At 53.7% G+C, this 17,994-nt stretch overlaps 1 protein-coding gene across 4 annotated transcripts in view; it reads right to left on the bottom strand.

Annotated features, from left to right (window-relative positions):
* Positions 1–17,994, bottom strand: part of AGPAT4 (1-acylglycerol-3-phosphate O-acyltransferase 4) — a 136,904-nt gene that overhangs the window by 18,373 nt on the left and 100,537 nt on the right. For all 4 annotated transcript variants that reach the window (XM_069598873.1, XM_069598872.1, XM_069598874.1 and 1 more), the window contains 2 exons: positions 13,429–13,598; positions 943–1,104 (listed from right to left, as the gene is read on the bottom strand). In XM_069598873.1, the coding sequence (XP_069454974.1) occupies positions 943–1,104; positions 13,429–13,598 (332 nt within the window). The remainder of the gene's footprint in view (positions 1–942; positions 1,105–13,428; positions 13,599–17,994) is intronic.

The following is a 17,994-nucleotide window of genomic DNA, read 5'->3' on the forward strand; positions in this document are numbered from 1 at the left end:
ACGCCAAGAGCATGTGTGATGTGATCAGGCATCCTGAGTGTGAGTGAGTGTGACTGCTCCAAGAGTGCATGAGTGTATTCAGGGCACCCCGAGTGTGTGTTAGTGTGACCAGGGCCTCTAAGTGTGTGTGAGGGTGACCTAGGCACCCCGAGTATGTGTGAGTGTGACCTGGGCACCTGAGTGTGTGTGTAATGATCAGCCCAAGTGGGTGTGAGTGTGACTGGATGCCCCGAGTGTGTGTGAGTGTGATCAGGCACCCTGAATGTGAGTGAGTGTGACTGCCTCAAGAGTGCACAAGTGTATTCGGGGCACCCCAAGTGTGTGTGTGACCTGGGTGCCCTGAGTATGTGAGAATGTGACCTGGGCACCCCAGGCATGTGTGTGACGATCGCCCGAGTGTGTGTGAGTGTAACCGGGGCTCTGTGGGCGTGTGTGTGATGATCGCCTGAGCGTGTGTGAGTATGACCAGGGCTCCCCAGGCGTGTGTGTGACGATCACCCCGAGTGTGTGTGAGTGTGACCTAGGCACCCTGAGTGTGTGTGCCGGGGCACCCTGGGCATGTGTGTGATGATGGCCCGAGTGTGTGTGAGTGTGACCGGGGCTCCCGGGCATGTGTGAGTGTGACCGGGGCTCCCCAGGCGTGTGTGTGACGATCACCCCGAGTGTGTGTGAGTGTGACCTAGGCACCCTGAGTGTGTGTGCCGGGGCACCCTGGGCATGTGTGTGACGATGGCCCGAGTGTGTGTGAGTGTGACCGGGGCTCCCCAGGCGTTTGTGTGACGATCGCCCCGAGTGTGTGTGAGTGTGACCTAGGCGCCCTGAGTGTGTATGTGACGATCACCCTGAGTGTGTGTGTGAGTGCTGGGGCACCCCGGGGGTGTGTGTGACGATCGCCTGAGCGTGTGCGAGTGTGACCGGATGCCCCGCGGGCCGCGCACGTACAAAGTACTTCTCGGGGTAGTCCCGCAGGTGCAGGAGGCTCTCGGAGACGGTCTTGCGGTCCTGCTCCCACTTGCGTGTGCAGAAGACCATCTCGGTGAAGTACCACATCCAGCCAATGATGGGGACGTAGGCCAGCTCCTTCTTGGCCAGGACCTTGGAGCCCTGAAACAGAGGTGGGCAGGCCGGGGCGTCCGCGAAAGGGGGCGTGAGGCCCTCCCCTGGGACTGCCAGGGAGCTCCCTAGAACTAAGAGTGACCGTGCATTCCGGGCCCGCAGAGACAGCTCCCCAGGACACGGAGGCCAGGGGGCCACTGACCTGGAGCTGCCCGCCCGCCCGCCAGTCAGCCGGAGGTCGAGGCCATGCCAGCCTTGCCCCGTGAGTGAGGGATAAAGGGCCAGGCTCCGGGGGGGCGGACAGGCTCTCCGTGGGGAGGACAGGCTCTCCAGTGTAGAGGACAGGCTCTTTGGTGGGTGGACAGGCTCTCCATGGGGAGGGGAGGCTCTCCTGGGGGAGGACAGGCTCTCCAGTGGAGAGGACAGGCTCTCTGGTGGGTGGACAGGCTCTCCATGGGGAGGGAAGGCTCTGTATGGGGAGGACAGGCTCTCCAGTGGAGAGGACAGGCTCTCTGGTGGGTGGACAGGCTCTCCATGGGGAGGGGAGGCTCTCCTGGGGGAGGACAGGCTCTCCAGTGGAGAGGACAGGCTCTCTGGTGGGTGGACAGGCTCTCCATGGGGAGGGAAGGCTCTGTATGGGGAGGACAGGCTCTCCAGTGGAGAGGACAGGCTCTCTGGTGGGTGGACAGGCTCTCCATGGGGAGGGAAGGCTCTGTATGGGGAGGACAGGCTCTCCAGTGGAGAGGACAGGCTCTTTGGTGGGTGGACAGGCTCTCCATGGGGAGGGGAGGCTCTCCTGGGGGAGGACAGGCTCTCCATGGGGAGGGGAGGCTCTCCAGAGGGCGGACTGGCTCTCCGGGGGACGACAGGCTCTCTGGGGGCGGCCAGGCTCTCCGTGTGGAGGACAGGCTCTCCGGGGGCAGGGGGAGGCACCCGGAGTGGTCGGGAACCCCTGGGGTCGCGGGGTGCTATGTCATCTTTCACCAGCTCACTCAGGTGCCCACCCCTAGGCGTGCTCCGCCTCGCACTCCTCCTCACTCCTCAGCGCCCTTGCTGGCTCTGAGGGTGGGGGGACACCACTCTCCTTACAGACCAGGGACAGCGGCCCAGCGGGGTCTCTGGGTCAGACGCTAGGAAACCAGGAGGGGAATTCAAATCCGTAGGGGCACTGGGCACGCTCCACCTGTGCCCTGGCCAGAGCCTTGCCAAGGCTGCAGGTGTGCAGGGATCCGGTGGGGTGGAAGAGGCAGGGGAGACACAAGACCAGCTTTGGATCTGATAGACTGCATTCTACGTTTTTTGCCTCTAAGGTTGGAATTAACCGAGATGCTCCTAGAAACAGCAGCTATTCACCAACGGCAGAGATGACAGAGGGAGAGATATGGACCGGTGGTGGCCTTAGCTGTGACAAGTGTCTGGCTCTGCCCCTCCTATGAGGCCCGGAATAAAGAACAATACTCCACCACAATACTCCAAAACGATGCCCCACTCTCTTTTCCTCAACACTCCCATGACAGCTGCAAAGCTCAGCAGAGAGGCAATCCCCCGACCCACCCACAAGGGCCAGAAGAGAGATGTAAACAGCCACCTGCTCCCTTGACCTTAGAAAAACAGCAAAAATTCTAAAGGACATCAGTCCTGAATAATCAATGGAAGGACTGATGCTTAAGTTGAAGCTGCAATACTCTGGTCACCTGATACAAAGAACTGAGTCATTGGAAAAGACCCTGATGCTGGGAAAGATTGAGGGCGGAGATTGGGAGGAGGAGGGGACGACAGAGGATGCCATGGTTGGATGGCATCACCGACTCAATGGACATGAGTTTGAGTAAGCTCCAGGAGTTGGTGATGGACAGGGAGGCCCGGCGTGCTGCAGTCCATGGGGTCGCAGAGTCAGACACGACTGAGTGACTGAATGGAACTGAATTTCCCCTTTGGGAGAAGAAAAAGCAAAGCTATCTTTCAGGTGGAGCCTTGCTACATTTTAACTTTGTTTTTGGTTTTCCCAAACACAAATTTCCACACCTGCAAATTCCCTCGAAAAGAACCAAGCCTGAGGAATTCTCTGGCGGTCCAGGGGTTAGGACCCCAAGCTCCAAATGCAAGGGGCAAGGGTTCGACCCCTGGCTGGGTTACCAAGATCCTGCATGCCAATCAGAACAGCCAAAACAAGCAAAAAATGGAAGAAAGGAAAGAACCACGCCATAGAATCTGAGGGCTTGCCCCAGAGGACCAGAGGCAAGTCCCCGTAGGTGGGAGCACTCGCTGACAGAGGGCTGAGGGCTCACGGGGTGCTGGTACACAGGTCACACTCTCTCCAAGTCACCACGCCCCTCAGGGAAACCAGCTAAAGCCCAGCCCTTGTGTCCACGGGTGGGTCTCAGGCCGTGGGAGGCCCCCTCCCGTCAGCACAAGTGTTCTCACGGCCCCTGCGCATAGCCTACAGGACGAAAACAAAACATCCTCACAATGAACTGAACGTACCTTCTTGGCAGGTCAGGATTATTTAGAAAATTACATATGCCTGGACTCTTTCCAAAAATAACCTGTGGCGACTTGAAGGACTCACAAACTGATCTATCCTTTAGCCAAGAGTGTATGTGTGGGCTTAGTCGCTTCAGTCGTGTCTGACTCTTTGCCCCCCCATGGACTGTAGCCGCCATGGTCCTCTGTCCATGGGATTCTCCAGGTAAGAATACTGGAGTGGGGTGCCATGCCCTCCTCCAGGGCATCTTCCTGACCCAGGGGCTGAACCTGTGGCTCCTGCATTGCAGGAGGATTCTTTACCACTGAGCCACGGGGGAAGCCCGCAGCCAAGAGAGGGATTATATACTCCAGCCATGAAGTCTGGAGAAAGATCCGGTGTAGTCGATCACAGCTGTCTGCTGGGGACGGGTACCCTCGGGGGAATTTCCTATTAGTAGAAATTAACCATACCTCAATCTTTAAAAATTAAAGACTTCTATGAATCATGTTGTATATGATATATCATATCAAACAAAGGTAGCCAGTGGGCCAAATCTGCTCTGCCACCTGGTTTTATAAATAAAGTTTTATTGGGACACGGCTGCTCTCACACACACGTTGCCTACTGCTAGGAACGTGGCTGCTTCCATGCTCCAGCAGAGCTGCAAAGTCATGACGGAGGCTACATGGCCATGAAGCCTAAAATAGTCAGCTTGAATAATTACACACTCAGTTCATCAACACTCCTGATTTATAGCCGATGAAAAAAAATTGTTTTCTATGAATATTTAATGGCTGGGAAAATGAAGACTAACTTTTTAAAAAAAAATGTAGATTCAAAGCTGAGTTAATAGCCTATTCGGAAAATAGTAAAAGCAGAGAAAAATAATAGTAACTATTGCTGGATAGTGAGACTAGAAGTGATTTTTAAATTTTGTTAGATTTTCCTGCTTCTCAATCAGAAAACTACTTTGCAGGGTCCCCTAACAATGCCCTCTTTAGGAAATGGTTGACATCAGCACATCTTTAGCCATTTTCTTCTGGAGCATGAGGCTCCGGATCAAAAACAGTCTGGTTATTTTTCATGAGAAATGGAACAGAGGAGCCATTTGCAGTTTTATGCTAAATTAGTCCATCTTTGGTGATGGACAGGGAGGCCTGGCGTGCTGCGATTCATGGGGTCGCAGAGAGTCGGACACGACTGAGCAACTGAACTGAACTGAACTGAGTCCATCTTTCAGCCTTAAAACTCTGGGTGCTATCGTTAGGCTCAGGCCTTGATGTGGATCATGCTTACCTGGTGGGCCTCACCTTCCCTGGCTGTATTAAGAGAAAAGTCACGCTTAACTGAAAGCGTGGCTGTAAAGATCTAATGTCACATGGAAACACACACAAAAAGCTCCTCACTGAGAACAGGACACATGGGTGTTCAATAACGTGTAGCTATCATCGTCACCACCAAGCAGGCACAGCAGCTGAATGTCCCTTTTAACTCAACCCATTTCTTAAGCCAGGTTTGGAATGCAGTAATAACAATAATTATACTCAGTAGAGCGCTCACCAATAGGCCCTGGGCCAGCAGATTCACAGGAGCCAACTCATTTATGACCAAAAGACTTGAAACATATTTAAATATGCTTACAGTCTTCCAGGACACTTGATAATGCTACCAGTTACATGACTCCCCCAGGCCAAGCAAAGGTTTATATGCCTTTAAGAAAGAAGGTACGAGAAAATATATATCCAACTTTGACTCATTAAAGAAAAGCCAGAGGATTTTGTTTAATAAAAAAGAAAATTTGGAGTGTCTAACTCAGGACTATACTTCAAAAATAAAGGGCATGCTACCACTTCCAGGAATACACTTGGTTATGAGCTCAAGAAGAAAAAAAAAAAGAAAAAGGGCTTCCCAGGTGGCTCAGGTGGTAAAGAGTCCACCTGCAATGCAGGAGACGTGGATTCGATTCCTGGGTCAGGAAGATCCTCTAGAGAAGGGAATAGCAACCCACTCCAGTATTGCCTGGAGAATCCCATGGAGCCTGGAGGGCTACAGTCCATGGGGTTGCACATAGTCAGACAGGACTGAGCGACTACGCTATTTTTTTATGAGCTCAAGATGCATTGGCACTGCCCAGGGACTCCTTTCCGTGGCAACGATTCTCTCAGTGCCCGGGACTGGAAGGGATTTCGCCTCGCCCCAATTGTCTCGGGGTCCTTATCTGTGTCATCCGGACCCTAGCCAGCCTGGCCTAGCTGGAGAACAGGCAGAGACAGAAGGTGGCCCCCTGCATCCTTCCAGAGCTGCTGCTGCCCGGAAGCAACGCAGACAAAGCTTCGGATTAACTGATTAACCAGGTGGGAGCAGGAGAGGAGGAGCCTCCCACAGACCCACCTGCGGGCACCCAAATCCATGCTAACAGGGCTGACACAGCCACCGTGGCGAGGGGAGCCCCTCGAGAGGGAAACAACACTTCTCCACATCGAGAAACTTCTAACCCTGTCTGGAGCCAAGCAGAGCCGGACCAGCATCCATGAAGAAGCCGGGATGAAGGCAAATGCAAAGCGACCTGCGGTTTGTACCAGTGATGGGAGACTGCAGCTGCACAGGGCCAGGGCCAGAAGAGCAGGTTACACCCCACTCAGAGGATACTCCGTCCCTCCTGCGTCCTCCACACCTTACCCTACTTGCATAAGGAAACTTTCAATGAAGGGAAACGGATCTGGGTCAAAGACACGAGCAATGACGGTGCGCCTACTTGGTGCTATGTGCTTGATGAGGGATTTGGCACACAAGAGTGTGGTAGTGATTGTGCTCAGTCTGCGTCTTTGCAACCCTGCGGACTGGAGCCCGCCAGGCTCTTCTGTCCGTGGGATTCTCCAGGCAAGAACACTGGAGTGGGTTGCCATTTCCTCCTCCAGGGGATCGTCCCAACCCAGGGATTGAACCCGCATTTCTGTGTCTCCTGCACTGGCAGGCAAATTCTTAACCACTGAGCCACCTGGGAAGCCATTTAAAAAATATATATATATATTACATATATTCATGAAACTCTTAAATAGCATGAAATGGGAAGGGTTCACCGAGGTTCAGAAAAGGCAGATAACCTCCAAGGTCCTGGAGCTGTTCAATATAGGAACCAGGGTGCCAGTGATGTGGGCAGGTTTTGCATACACGTCTGCCTCTGCCCTGCCACCCTTATCAGAGAACTGGAGCCAGCAGACGGAAACGGAAGTGTCTGTTCTGGACACCTGGGCCCACATTCATTTCTTAGGGCGTCTCCTTTCTTGCTTAGTTTTACACGTTTGAAAAATAAAACACAGGAAACCTACAATTTGGGGGAATGTGATCGTTGATGGGAGGTTTATAGGAAGTAACATTCGTGTAGCCTTTCTGAACAAATTGGCATCGACAGTCTTCTTTCAGAAATCCGTGGTTAGAAAAGTGGTCCTTTTGGAATCAAACCCCAAGAAATGTAGGTTTTCAGATGCATGTGTTCTGGTACAGGAAGAACCACGTTTCCCGTCAGTGATCAGAAGCATCCTGGCGAAATAAACCAGAATACTGACAGTCTGGGTTCAGTTCCTGATTTTCTTGCATTTTGTGGTATCTCTTTTCTGACTTGGATTAATAGGTTACGAGAGGTGGACTATAAAGAAAGCTGAGCGTCAAAGAATCGATGCTGTTGAACTGTGGTGTTGGAGAAGACTCTTGAGAGTCCCTTGGACTGCAAGGAGATCCAACCAGTCCATCCTAAAGCAGATCAGTCCTGGGTGTCCATTGGAAGGACTGATGCTGAAGCTGAAACTCCAATACTTTGGCCACCTGATGTGAAGAGCTGACTCATTTGAAAAGACCCTGATGCTGGGAAAGATTGAGGTCAGGAGAAGGGGACCACAGAGGATGAGATGGTTGGATGGCATCACCAACTCAGTGGACATGAGTTTGCATAAACTCCGAGAGTTGGTAATGGACAGGGAGGCCTGGTGTGCTGCAGTCCATGGGGTCACAAAGAGTTGGACATGACTGAGCGACTGAACTGAACTGAATAGGTTCAAAATCACCCCGCAGTGACCTTGAGCAGGCAGAAGGAATGCTGATGTGGACCCTTGGCCACAGCGGGAAGAGTCTGTCAGCAGAGCCTGGGACCACGGCAGCTGACCACGCCCTCCCCAGGGTCTCCCTCCAGCTACCTCCACCCCCTGCCTCTTGTTTCTCCCTTTACCTCCATCTCTCATCTCCTTCTAAAACCAGCTGCCTCCTTCAAGGCCTGGGCCCGGGGTCATCACCTTCTGGGACGTTTCTCCACCCCTGGGCACAGCAGTCTGTGTGCTGGTACTGCCGAAATGTTATTTTCCAGTTGTTAAAACACTGAAGTCCTTCCCCACGGGTTAGTAAACAGAGCTGCCCCCGAACTAGCCCCTCATATTCCACCTTTACCACCGTGACCCAGCTCCTCCTCAGGACCTCTGTTTCCAAGCAAACGAAGGGCTGACACTCAGAATAATCCCCTGAAGCCGCTAGATGGCTGAGTGGTCAGATATCACACACGCACAGGGCGCCCCACGTGGACACGATCCCCCTCATTACGGTTCAATGGCTGCATCGCATGGTCTTATATGACACCTCATTGCCTCTCTGTATGATCTGAAGCCACTGAGCTTTCCACGCATCCTTGACCCGCCATCCTACCCAGCACAGTGACTTCTGCAGAAAACCTACACGATCCTCTTGTTGGGTAAATGTTTGGAAGACGCATCAGTTGCCCTCATTGTCATCTGCATCCTCGTGTCTGGAAGGCGCTGGGGAGCTTCGAGAGGGCCCGCTGCTTAGGAATCAGAGTTCCCTTCTCCTTCTGCTCCCCCTGCACGTAGACACGCGGCAGGAATTCCATCTGTTTTCAGGTGGAGCTGTAATAGACCATGTTAGAGGAGCCTGGCGGGCTGCAGTCCATGGGGTCACAAAAGAGGCGGACGAGACTCAGCGACTGAACGATAGCAACGGAAACGTGAGGCTGGAGGCTGAAAGGGGTGGCAGGCGGCCTCCACGATGGCCCCTCTGATCCTTGTCTCCGGGTATTTCTGGGTACCTCCTCGCAGCCCCGCCTGCTTCCTGGAGGGAGCGGGGCTCGTGAGCTCCCCTATCGGGCAGAAGTTTGCGTTACAAGAAGGCTGTGGCTTCTCCCTCACCTGGGTGTTTTCTCCCACCCAGCTCGCATTGCTCCCCTGGGGATCAGGGGTGCCTGAGCAGAGACCCAGGCGGGAGGGTCACCCTGGCCACAAACGGGGCGAACTTGGACGCGGATCCCTGCACGGCAAGCCTTCAGATGCAACCACCACCCAGCCCTGGAGCGACTCTGCCACGACCCCCACGGAGCTGAGCCAGGATTTCGGGCCACTCAAATCGTGCCACTACATTCAGGGCTTGTCACCTGCTGTAGATAACTAACACGCAAGGCTTCTTTAAAGAGCCGAGCACAACACCCCAGTCGGCCTCTGGGGTAACCGCCAAGCCACGGTGACCCCAGAAGATAAAAATGGACACGAACGGCTGCCTTTATGGAGAGCTTCCCAGGCCCTGGAGCTGCTCAAAGACCCGACAAACACCATCTTAGGCAACCTTCAGGGCCACTGTGAAGGAGCCAGTGCGTATTTTTACTGCAGCAGAAAGATAAGTAAACAGACCCGAAGCTTCAGAAGTCATGACTCTTGCGTCGCACACCCTGGCCTGTCCACACACCACACTCACTCAGGGAGGAACAAGTCAGAGAATCCCTTAAAGACCATGACCAGGGCCCATGCCAGCCCTCCAGCTCTAAGGGAACCAGAGTCGCAGGGACAGGACCCCAGAATGACCAAACGGGGGAAAAGGTCATAAAAGACTGGAAGGCCTCTCCTGTTTTCTCTTTTTTTGAAAGAATCCCAGTGCTTTCTCCCCAAATCCAATTTCACATTTACTAACCCTCCTCTCAAGAATTTCAGGACTCCTCAGGTGGCGCTGCCAGTGCAGAAGATGCAAGAGACGTGGGTTTGATCCCTGGGTTGGGAAGATCCCCTGGAGGAGGAAATGGCAACCCACTCCAGCATTCTTGCCTGAAGAACCCCATGGAAAGAGAAGCCTGGTGGGCTACAGTCCAAAGGGTCGCAAAGAGTCAGACACGACTGAAGCGACTGAGGCTGCATGCAAGAATTTCTTTGAATTTCACTCGCTTCAATTTCAACTCACTTCCTCTTGGGCTGTTACATGTGAAGATGAAAAATGCCTCATCAGGAACCTCCCTTATAACGTCCCTTCTCTTGTAAAATGCAAACTTCTTGGACTCCAGAAGGATCTCAACATCATGTGACACTTAAAAAAAAAAAAGGAGATGACTCAGGTGAGTGTTTCTGAAGGTCAATGAAGACAGAAGCACTGCTGCACAATCCATATGACGAGATGCTGCCTGGTTCCTGTCAAGGGGAGGAGGAGTGAACGGGCCTCTTTGGAAAGGAGCCAGGCAGCTCCTCCTCCAGCCTCGCGCCCTCCAGGCAGACCTCAGCTGCTCTGGGAGACACAAATGGATGGTAACTGTTCCCTGCTTGGGAGAGAGAACGTCCCCCATCCCCGCCCTCGCCCTTGGGGGAGAACAGTCTGCCAACTTCCACGTGAGCTGGCCCAGCCCCACAAGGTCATGGGCATCCTGTCTCATCCCCTCGCAGTGCCTCTGCCAGCATGTGGCTTCATCAGCATTTGTACAGACGGCTGTGATGGCCACAGCACCCCCTATTTCCCCAGTGCTGGGTGGCCGGGAGACGTGGTCACTTGCTGCTTCCCTCTTCAACCCTCCACTTCTGGTGCCAACTCCAGGTCCCCAGAGAACATCTCAGCAAGAACCCAGACAACCTGCCGGCCCCCAGAGCCGGGTTACCTGGGCTCCCGTGAGGATGGAAACTGCATCGTCCCAGCTGAGGTCCTGAGACTTGCCTACCCAACTCTGGGTGGGACTCCTAAAACTCCTGAACAGTCTCCAGACCAAGGGAAGAGGCTCGTGCCCTTGCATGCAATGCTAGGTGTTTGGTTTCTAAGAGAGAAACGCAATCCAATTGCGGTGGTATTCGTTCAGGAAGTCAGGGCTGGAGATGAGCGGTCCCCGTGTCGTGGGCTGGATGGTCACTCTGCTGGGTAAACTTTCTGTAGCATCTGCACCCTAGGGTGCTGAGCTGTGCTGATCAGAATTTCAGAGTCTCTGCTAGAAAAATGCTCAAGGGCGCTGATAGTCACCACTCCACGAAAGCCTCCCTTTCTCAATCCTGGGCCCCCTGTAGTCCCTGGTCTGCTCTCCATGGGTAACTTTCCCTCCAAGCACCCCGTGGGGCCCAGCCTCTTCTCTGTGTGGCACCCCTCCCCGTGGCTGCTGATTTTGTTTCCCTGAGCATCTCTGTGTTCCTGCTTCCTTAGTCCTGCCCCATCCCTGACCCTGTGAAGGTACTGAGGGTTTTCTCTCCTCAGAAGGAGCCCTGAACTGACCACGAGTTGGAGGTGGGGGAGGAGACAAGACTAGAAACGTTCCCTCCCCGGGTTGCCCTGGTCGTTTTCTGACACAGAGGGGACCGCCCACCACCACCAGCCACCCCTCACCACCCACCAGCTTTTCCTCTCAGTACCGTCCAAGAGGAAAGAGAAGCAACTGAGAAATCAAGAGTCACTAATTCCCATCCTGGGGCAAATTCTTTACCCAAACTGAGGCCCTGGCTGTCTATGTATAAACAGTAAATGAAAAACAGTAATGATACCATGTGGATTGGAAACAGCACAAATCCAGCGAAAGACACATAGGAGAAGCCCAAGGTCATAAAGCCACCAGGGGACCACAGGTACGGGATCTCACATCCTAAGCATGAGCACACCTAGGCCGCCTGCGAAGCCCAGAAAATCAGCAGCTGCCCCCAAACTTCGCTTGAAGAACCGGTGTCCCGGGAAGCCTAGCTTGAAGGCTTGCACCACCAGTTCCAGTCAGGATGCGAAGACACCCCGGACCCTCTCCTGTAAGGGAGGAGGGTCTGTGTCCATGATGGGGCTCGGATTAGGGTGGCTTTCCTCTCCTCTCAGAGAGAATAGAGCCACAGAACTGTCGCTAAGAGCTCTGCCTGAGGCCCCCACAGCAGATAAAAGTGGATACTCGAATCTCTGGTTTTGTTCCTGAAAATGCACACGCACACACACACACACAGGTCTGCACAGACATCATGTCAGAACAAACAGGAAAACAGGAGAAAGCTGCTGGCAAGCAGGCCTGTCCATCCCTAGAAATCCCTTCAGCACACTCGCCCCCAGGCAATCCAGTTTTCTAGAAGTCTTCAGGTAGCAGCAGAGACTCACACTGTTTCCATCTCTTGAAAAACTGCTAACGGCTTTAGTTTAACGGCATGACAACCATTATTTGTCCCAAAGAAATTATTGGAACCTGTTTCCAAGTATATTTCCTTCTCTCTCCTTTTGCCCAATGTTTTGTCTTTTTTTAAGAAAATGAATATGTCCCTAAAAAATAAAATAAATATAAAAAAATATTTTATTTAAAAAATAAATAAGGTTACTGAGTCCCTGTTAGCCAAGGGTCTTCCCAACAGGCAGAGACCAACAAGACCCGAGGTTCCAAAGTGACTCTGGACCCACCGGCCGCCGGGGACTGGACACACCAAGGCTGTCCCTGGGGGATCTGATTCTTAGTCTGCTCCACTCCACATGGTCTTCAGACTCCTACGTTCTCTGCACTGCGGTTTTGTCTACACGGGCCACCAAAAACAAGCGCGCTGTGCACAGCCCCCCTGAGTCTGTGGGGGCTGCTCCGGGTGCCACACGGGCCCCCCAAGTTCTGCTGTGAGCCTCTCCCAGCCCCAGGCAGTACCTGCCGCCCTTCCTGTAGGGACACCTGAGCCCGAAGGCCTGGTACCTGCTCAGAGCTCAACCATCACTCCTCACTGCATTCACTATGATAGGGGTCAATGGAGAGGCCCAGTCCCAAAGGCAGGCAAGAGGTCAAACGAGTTGGAGAAAAGCAGGCTTTCGTATTCATTCAGAATGCTGAAGGTCACATGCCCTGGCCCTGGCATTTAGCTTTCTCAGGCCCATGAAGGTGGGCATTTCGGAGGCAAATGCTGCCCGTGACTCAGGGAGCCGGCAGAGCACAGAGATTAAGAAAACGAAGCTGTCACAGGGCTCAGGGCCCCCTGCGGTCTCCCGCAAATTCCCACTGGCGATTTCAGGTACGGTATGTCTATGCTTCAACGCTACTCTCTCGATTTGTCCCCCCCTCCTTCTCCCACTGTGCCTACAGTCTGTTCTCTGCGTCTCTACTCCTGCCCTGCAAATAGGTTCATCCGTACCATCTTTCTAGATTCCATATATATTCGTTAATATACCATATTCATTTTTTCTCTTTCTGACTTACTTCACTCTGTATCCTAGGCTGGGGAGCGAGGTTCAAGAGGGAGGAGATGTGTGTATACCCGTGGCTGATTCATGTTGATGTGTGGCAGAAACTAACATAATATTGTAATTATCCTCCAATTAAAAATAAATAAATTGAAATAAATAAAAGGGGGGAAAAAGAATACGAAGGTGGATGAGTTCCAATTCAAATAGACTTAACGGCTGTGTGATATGGAGCAGGGTATTCAAGTGTAGGTTTTACATAAGGGCAGGTTCCTGACTCCCAAATGTTTCCGCAAAGATTAAATGCACACCGTCACTGATGAATAAATATGATCCTTGCTCACAGCAGACGATCATCTTGATTCTGAGCAAGAAGGAAAAGCAGTCAGTTAAGAACATTTCAACAAGCCGATTAATGCTGCTGCAAGCGCTGAACAACCAAGAGCAAAAGGGCCAGTTATGGTGTTGGACAAAAGAGGTGTGCGGGTCTGACTTACCCCTAAGACCCCAAAGCGCTCAGCCAGGCTCCAGCCGCAGAGGAAGTCGATTTCAAACTTGTGGTTCAGTACGACAATGGCGTTTTCCTTCCCGTACTTGGGGTAGGCTCGGGGGTCCGTGTAGATGACGCACTCTGTACCCGACCACCACTCCAGCAGCATCACCAGCTCTAAAACAGAGACACAGACAGGCCTTTATTTCATGCACCTCTGCGACCAGGGCTCTGGGCCCCTGGGACAGGTTGGCACAGCAAGGTTCTGCCTCCTTAGCTGGAAGGGAAAGCAACTTCAAGGGGTCAAGTGCAAGACTGTTTCAGCCAAGATCCCAATCCTTGAAAGGGTTTAGAAAGAGAAGGCAAAAAAAAAAAAAAAACCCAGAAGAGAAAACTCCACAAGTCTCCAGGGGAGGAGAGGAAGACTTGAGAAGGCAAATGACTTGCATTCCTTGATTAAGTACCTCGGGGAAAAGTAAATCTGAAAGCCTGAATCTATGCCCTGGTGTTTACAGAGCTCTGAAAGGCAGCAGGAGGCGAGATACAGAATTATCAACATCCTGTGAAATGACTAATTGGGACACTTATAAACTCCATCAAAGAACACTAAATACCCAATTTTTCTCTCCCACGAATGATGCTGGAGTGTACCAGGCATGATGAAGCCCTGCGGGGAAATACCAGCACCTGAAGGGCTAGGATGAATTAGGGTCATTCCCTCGTGGGCCTCAATGAAACTATGAAAACATTTATAAATGGAAAAGTCTTTTTCCGGGCAATAATGACCAACTTGCCATTTTTTTCTTCAGTGATACCTCTAAATCAGGTGCCCAACTCCCAACCTGGTGCCCTGAGGACAAGCCTTCAGGGTAGAAATTGTTGAGAAGAACAGCGGAACCTTGGCAATTCAAACTGCAGCTATAGAGCAGCTTTGCACTGGAATGTTACAGTACAGTGTGTTCAGCAGGTGGGTAGGTGGATGGATGAGGGAGCCCTCTGGGAAGGGTGGGCTTAGTCGCTCAGCTGACTGCTGAGTTCGTATCATAGTGATACGAACACTGTTATAATAAAGGGTTCTGTGTGCATGCTTAGTCTCCAAGTCACGTCACATTCTTTGTGATCCCAGGGACTGTAGCCCGCCAGGCTCCTCTCAGTTCAGTTCAGTTCAGTCGCTCAGTGTCCGACTTTTTGCGACCCCATAAACTGCAGCACGCCAGGCCTCCCTCTCCATCACCAACTCCCAGAATTTACTCAAACTCATGTCCATCGAGTCGGTGATGCCCTCCAGCCATCTCATCCTCTGTTGTCCCCTTCTCCTCCCGCCTGCAATCTTTCCCAGCATCAGGGTCTTTTCAAATGAGTCAGTTCTTTGCTCAGGTGGCCAAAGTATTAGAGCATCAGCTTCAGCATCAATCCTTCCAATGAACTCCCAGGACTGATCTCCTTTAGGATGGACTGGTTGGATCTCTTTGGAGAAGGGAACGGGAAACCACTTCAGTATTCTTGCCTTGAGAACCCCATGAACAGATTCCACTCTCCATGGGATTTTTCAAGAATAGCAGAATGGGTTGCGATTTCCTCCTCCAGGGGACCTTCCCAATCCAGGGACTGAACCCGCATCTCTTGTGTCTGCTGTGTTGCAGCTGGATTCTTGTACCTGCTGAGCCACAGGGGAAGCTCTGTGAAGGACATGCTCCTTTTTACCACCACTTAGAGAGGCACACATCAGGCACTCACTCACTCATCACCCGCCCTGACACACGCACACATGCACACCCACACATGCACCCCTGCATGCACAAACCCACCCACCCCCGCCCCCCCCACATACACACACACACAGACAAAGCCCAGCCAAGCCTCGCGTATGAAAGGCTGGACTTGCTGCCCTTGGAAGTCTCTCTCTCCTTGAGGCTGCAGACCGGCGATGTGGTGCTGGAGCCAGAACTCTCTGGAAGGCGCTACAGTTTAGTTTCTAAGCCCGAGCCCTCTGGGGCTTTGGACAGGTGAACCCCGAAGCACCCCAGCCTCCTAATCTTGGAAGGGGTGGCCTCAGGGGCTTTTGCGAGAAGCTATGGGCATCACATACAACAGGCGTTCTATGCAGAGCACGGGCCGAGCCCCGAGCAGACCCAGGCTTCACTGTCCACCCGTCTGGAACAAACCAGAACACACCCCCAGTGGACACCATGGAGTCTGCCTGTTCCTAGAGCTGAGAAAACGCCGAGCCCCCAGGCGGCTGTCCTCCGGGGGCAGCAAGCCTGGGGGAGCCATCGGGGGGGGGGGGGGGGCGGTGCACGCAGGTCAAACCCCTCCCGGTACTGATCATGGGGCCTGGACAAGCCCAAGGCAGAGCCACATCCAGGATGCAGCCAGGTCAAGCGGGACGGCTCCTGGGACGCGTCCAGCCGTCACCTCCTGAAGGCCTCTCTGGGCCCTGCTGCTCCCAGCCCAGGGGAGCACTTGCCCCAGCCCCTTTCAGGGCACTCACCGCAGCCTGCGACACGGTGCCACCCCCTCCCCCACTTACAGGCCACAGGCCCCGTGAGGCACAGACCCTAACCTCAGCGTTTCGCCCCAGGACCCAGCACGGTGCCGTCTCATGTGTGCTTCCAGCAAACACCGTCTGGTGGCCGGACACGTGTAGGCAGGATGTGCCGGGGAACTGGAGGTGTGGCCGCACGCATCGGTGGCTCCCGGGGTCCCACCCTCAAAACTTGCGCGGCTCGGACAGCAGACAGCCTCACACCAAGAGGCAGCGAGACTGGGAAGGCAGAGGCGCTGCCTGGGACGGATGCTGTGGGTGGATCTGGGGGCCAGGCTCCCGTGCCGGGGGTGCCACTCGACGGCTGTAAGACTTCCCAGTCCGTTTCACAACGTCCCCGAAGCCTCAGCATCTTTGTGAATCCAGACGGGAAAAGCTGCTGGAGGTGTGATGGCTATGACAGCAGCTTCTGTGGTCCAGGTGCCCAGCGTGATTCTGCACACACAGGGGACGGTGAGCAGCCAGCTCCCGTGACTTACACACACGGCCCCCGGACAGCAGGCATGGCCCCGTGACCACCGAGGGGAAGCGGGAAGGAGTGGAGAGGGGGACAGAGCCACAGCGGCTTCCGCACCAGGGTGGGCTGTCGTGACTGATGGTTGCGCCACAGAGGCCCCGAGGCGTCACCGGAGCATTTCTTTATGGAGGTCGCGGCAGCACCGAATCTGCTTTCTGAAAAGAGCACTCGGGCTCGAGTGGGAGCAGAGGAGAAGCAGGGGGGCCCGTGAGGGGTGGCTGCGGAGGCCCAGGGAAAGGCGATGACAGCCGGGCCAGGTGGGGACTAGGGGAGGCCGGGTTCCCCCCTCGCCTCGACAGGCTGGAGTTACTCAACTCAACACTGAAATCTCACCGAGTAAAAGAGTTTTCCTTTTTCCTCCTAAGGGGTTTCATTTCTTTTTTTTAATTAACAAGAAATGTATTTATAGTCTAAATGAAAAATAATTCAATTAATCCAGAAGAATTTAGAGGAAACTGTGCCATTCCCCTTGAGGGCCCTAAGGCATGTCTATCCAAATCCCCTTTCTGGTTTGTTTCCAGTTGTAGCTCAGCTGGTAAAGAATCTGCCTGCAGTGTGGGAGACCTGGGTTCGATCCCTGGGTTGGGAAGATCCCCTGGAGAAGGGAAAGGCTCCCTACTCCAGTACTCTGGCCTGCAGGATTCCGTGGACTGTGTAGTCCCTGGGGTCGCAAAGAGTCGGACACGACTGAGCGGCTTTCACTCTCACTTCAAAGGCCCCCTTGGGAAGGTCTCAGGAGGCGGGGCTGGCTCCACAGGCCACGCGCCTGGTGGCTGACTGCTGATTCACCTCCCGGGGAGAAGCAGCAGCCGCACAGCAACGGCTCCCTCCTCTCCATCCCCTCGGCTCCTGACTCCCTGGCCCGGGTGGGTCTGCTCCTGCTGGAGGGCTTGGCTTCCGCCCCCACATCGCCCACGCCATCTGCCCCCGCCCCACGCCAGGTGAACTAACCCACTGCGGTCTCAGTCTGGCCTCGGAGGGGGAGCCTGACCTCTGAGTCCCCTCCGTCCACATCCATCACCCCTTCCTGAGGGCCAGCCCTGGGCCTTCCAGCTCCAGCATGAGCTGCACAGACCACAACCCTCCAGGGCCGGTCAGCCCCCACATGTGACTAAGGACCACTCCCTTCTGGGCATGGGTATCTGCCAGCAGCTCTGCCTCTCTGGTTGAACGCTGGGCAATTCCTCACCAACAACCACAGTCCTGCTCCCTTCCTCAGAGTTAAACACGAGGAACAGCTTGGGAGGTGGCCCGTCCTTAGGGGGTTACACGCGCACGTGTGCGCACACACACAGTTTTCCCCCCTTGAATGGGCTCAAACTTTATTGACCTTTGTAAACACACGCATGCAATTATTTTCTCCAAACAGTGTATTTGGGGTTATTTCCATGTTAATACAGATAGATACACAGAGGTATCAGCAATTATGGACTGGGCTCTGGATGTGGGCTGGGCCATGTTCCAAGGCCATGTGCAATTGCATTAAATCCTCACGTTTAGTGGTAAAGAAC

Source organism: Ovis canadensis, chromosome 8, assembly GCF_042477335.2.
Source record: "Ovis canadensis isolate MfBH-ARS-UI-01 breed Bighorn chromosome 8, ARS-UI_OviCan_v2, whole genome shotgun sequence".
NCBI classification, from domain to species: domain Eukaryota; kingdom Metazoa; phylum Chordata; class Mammalia; order Artiodactyla; family Bovidae; genus Ovis; species Ovis canadensis.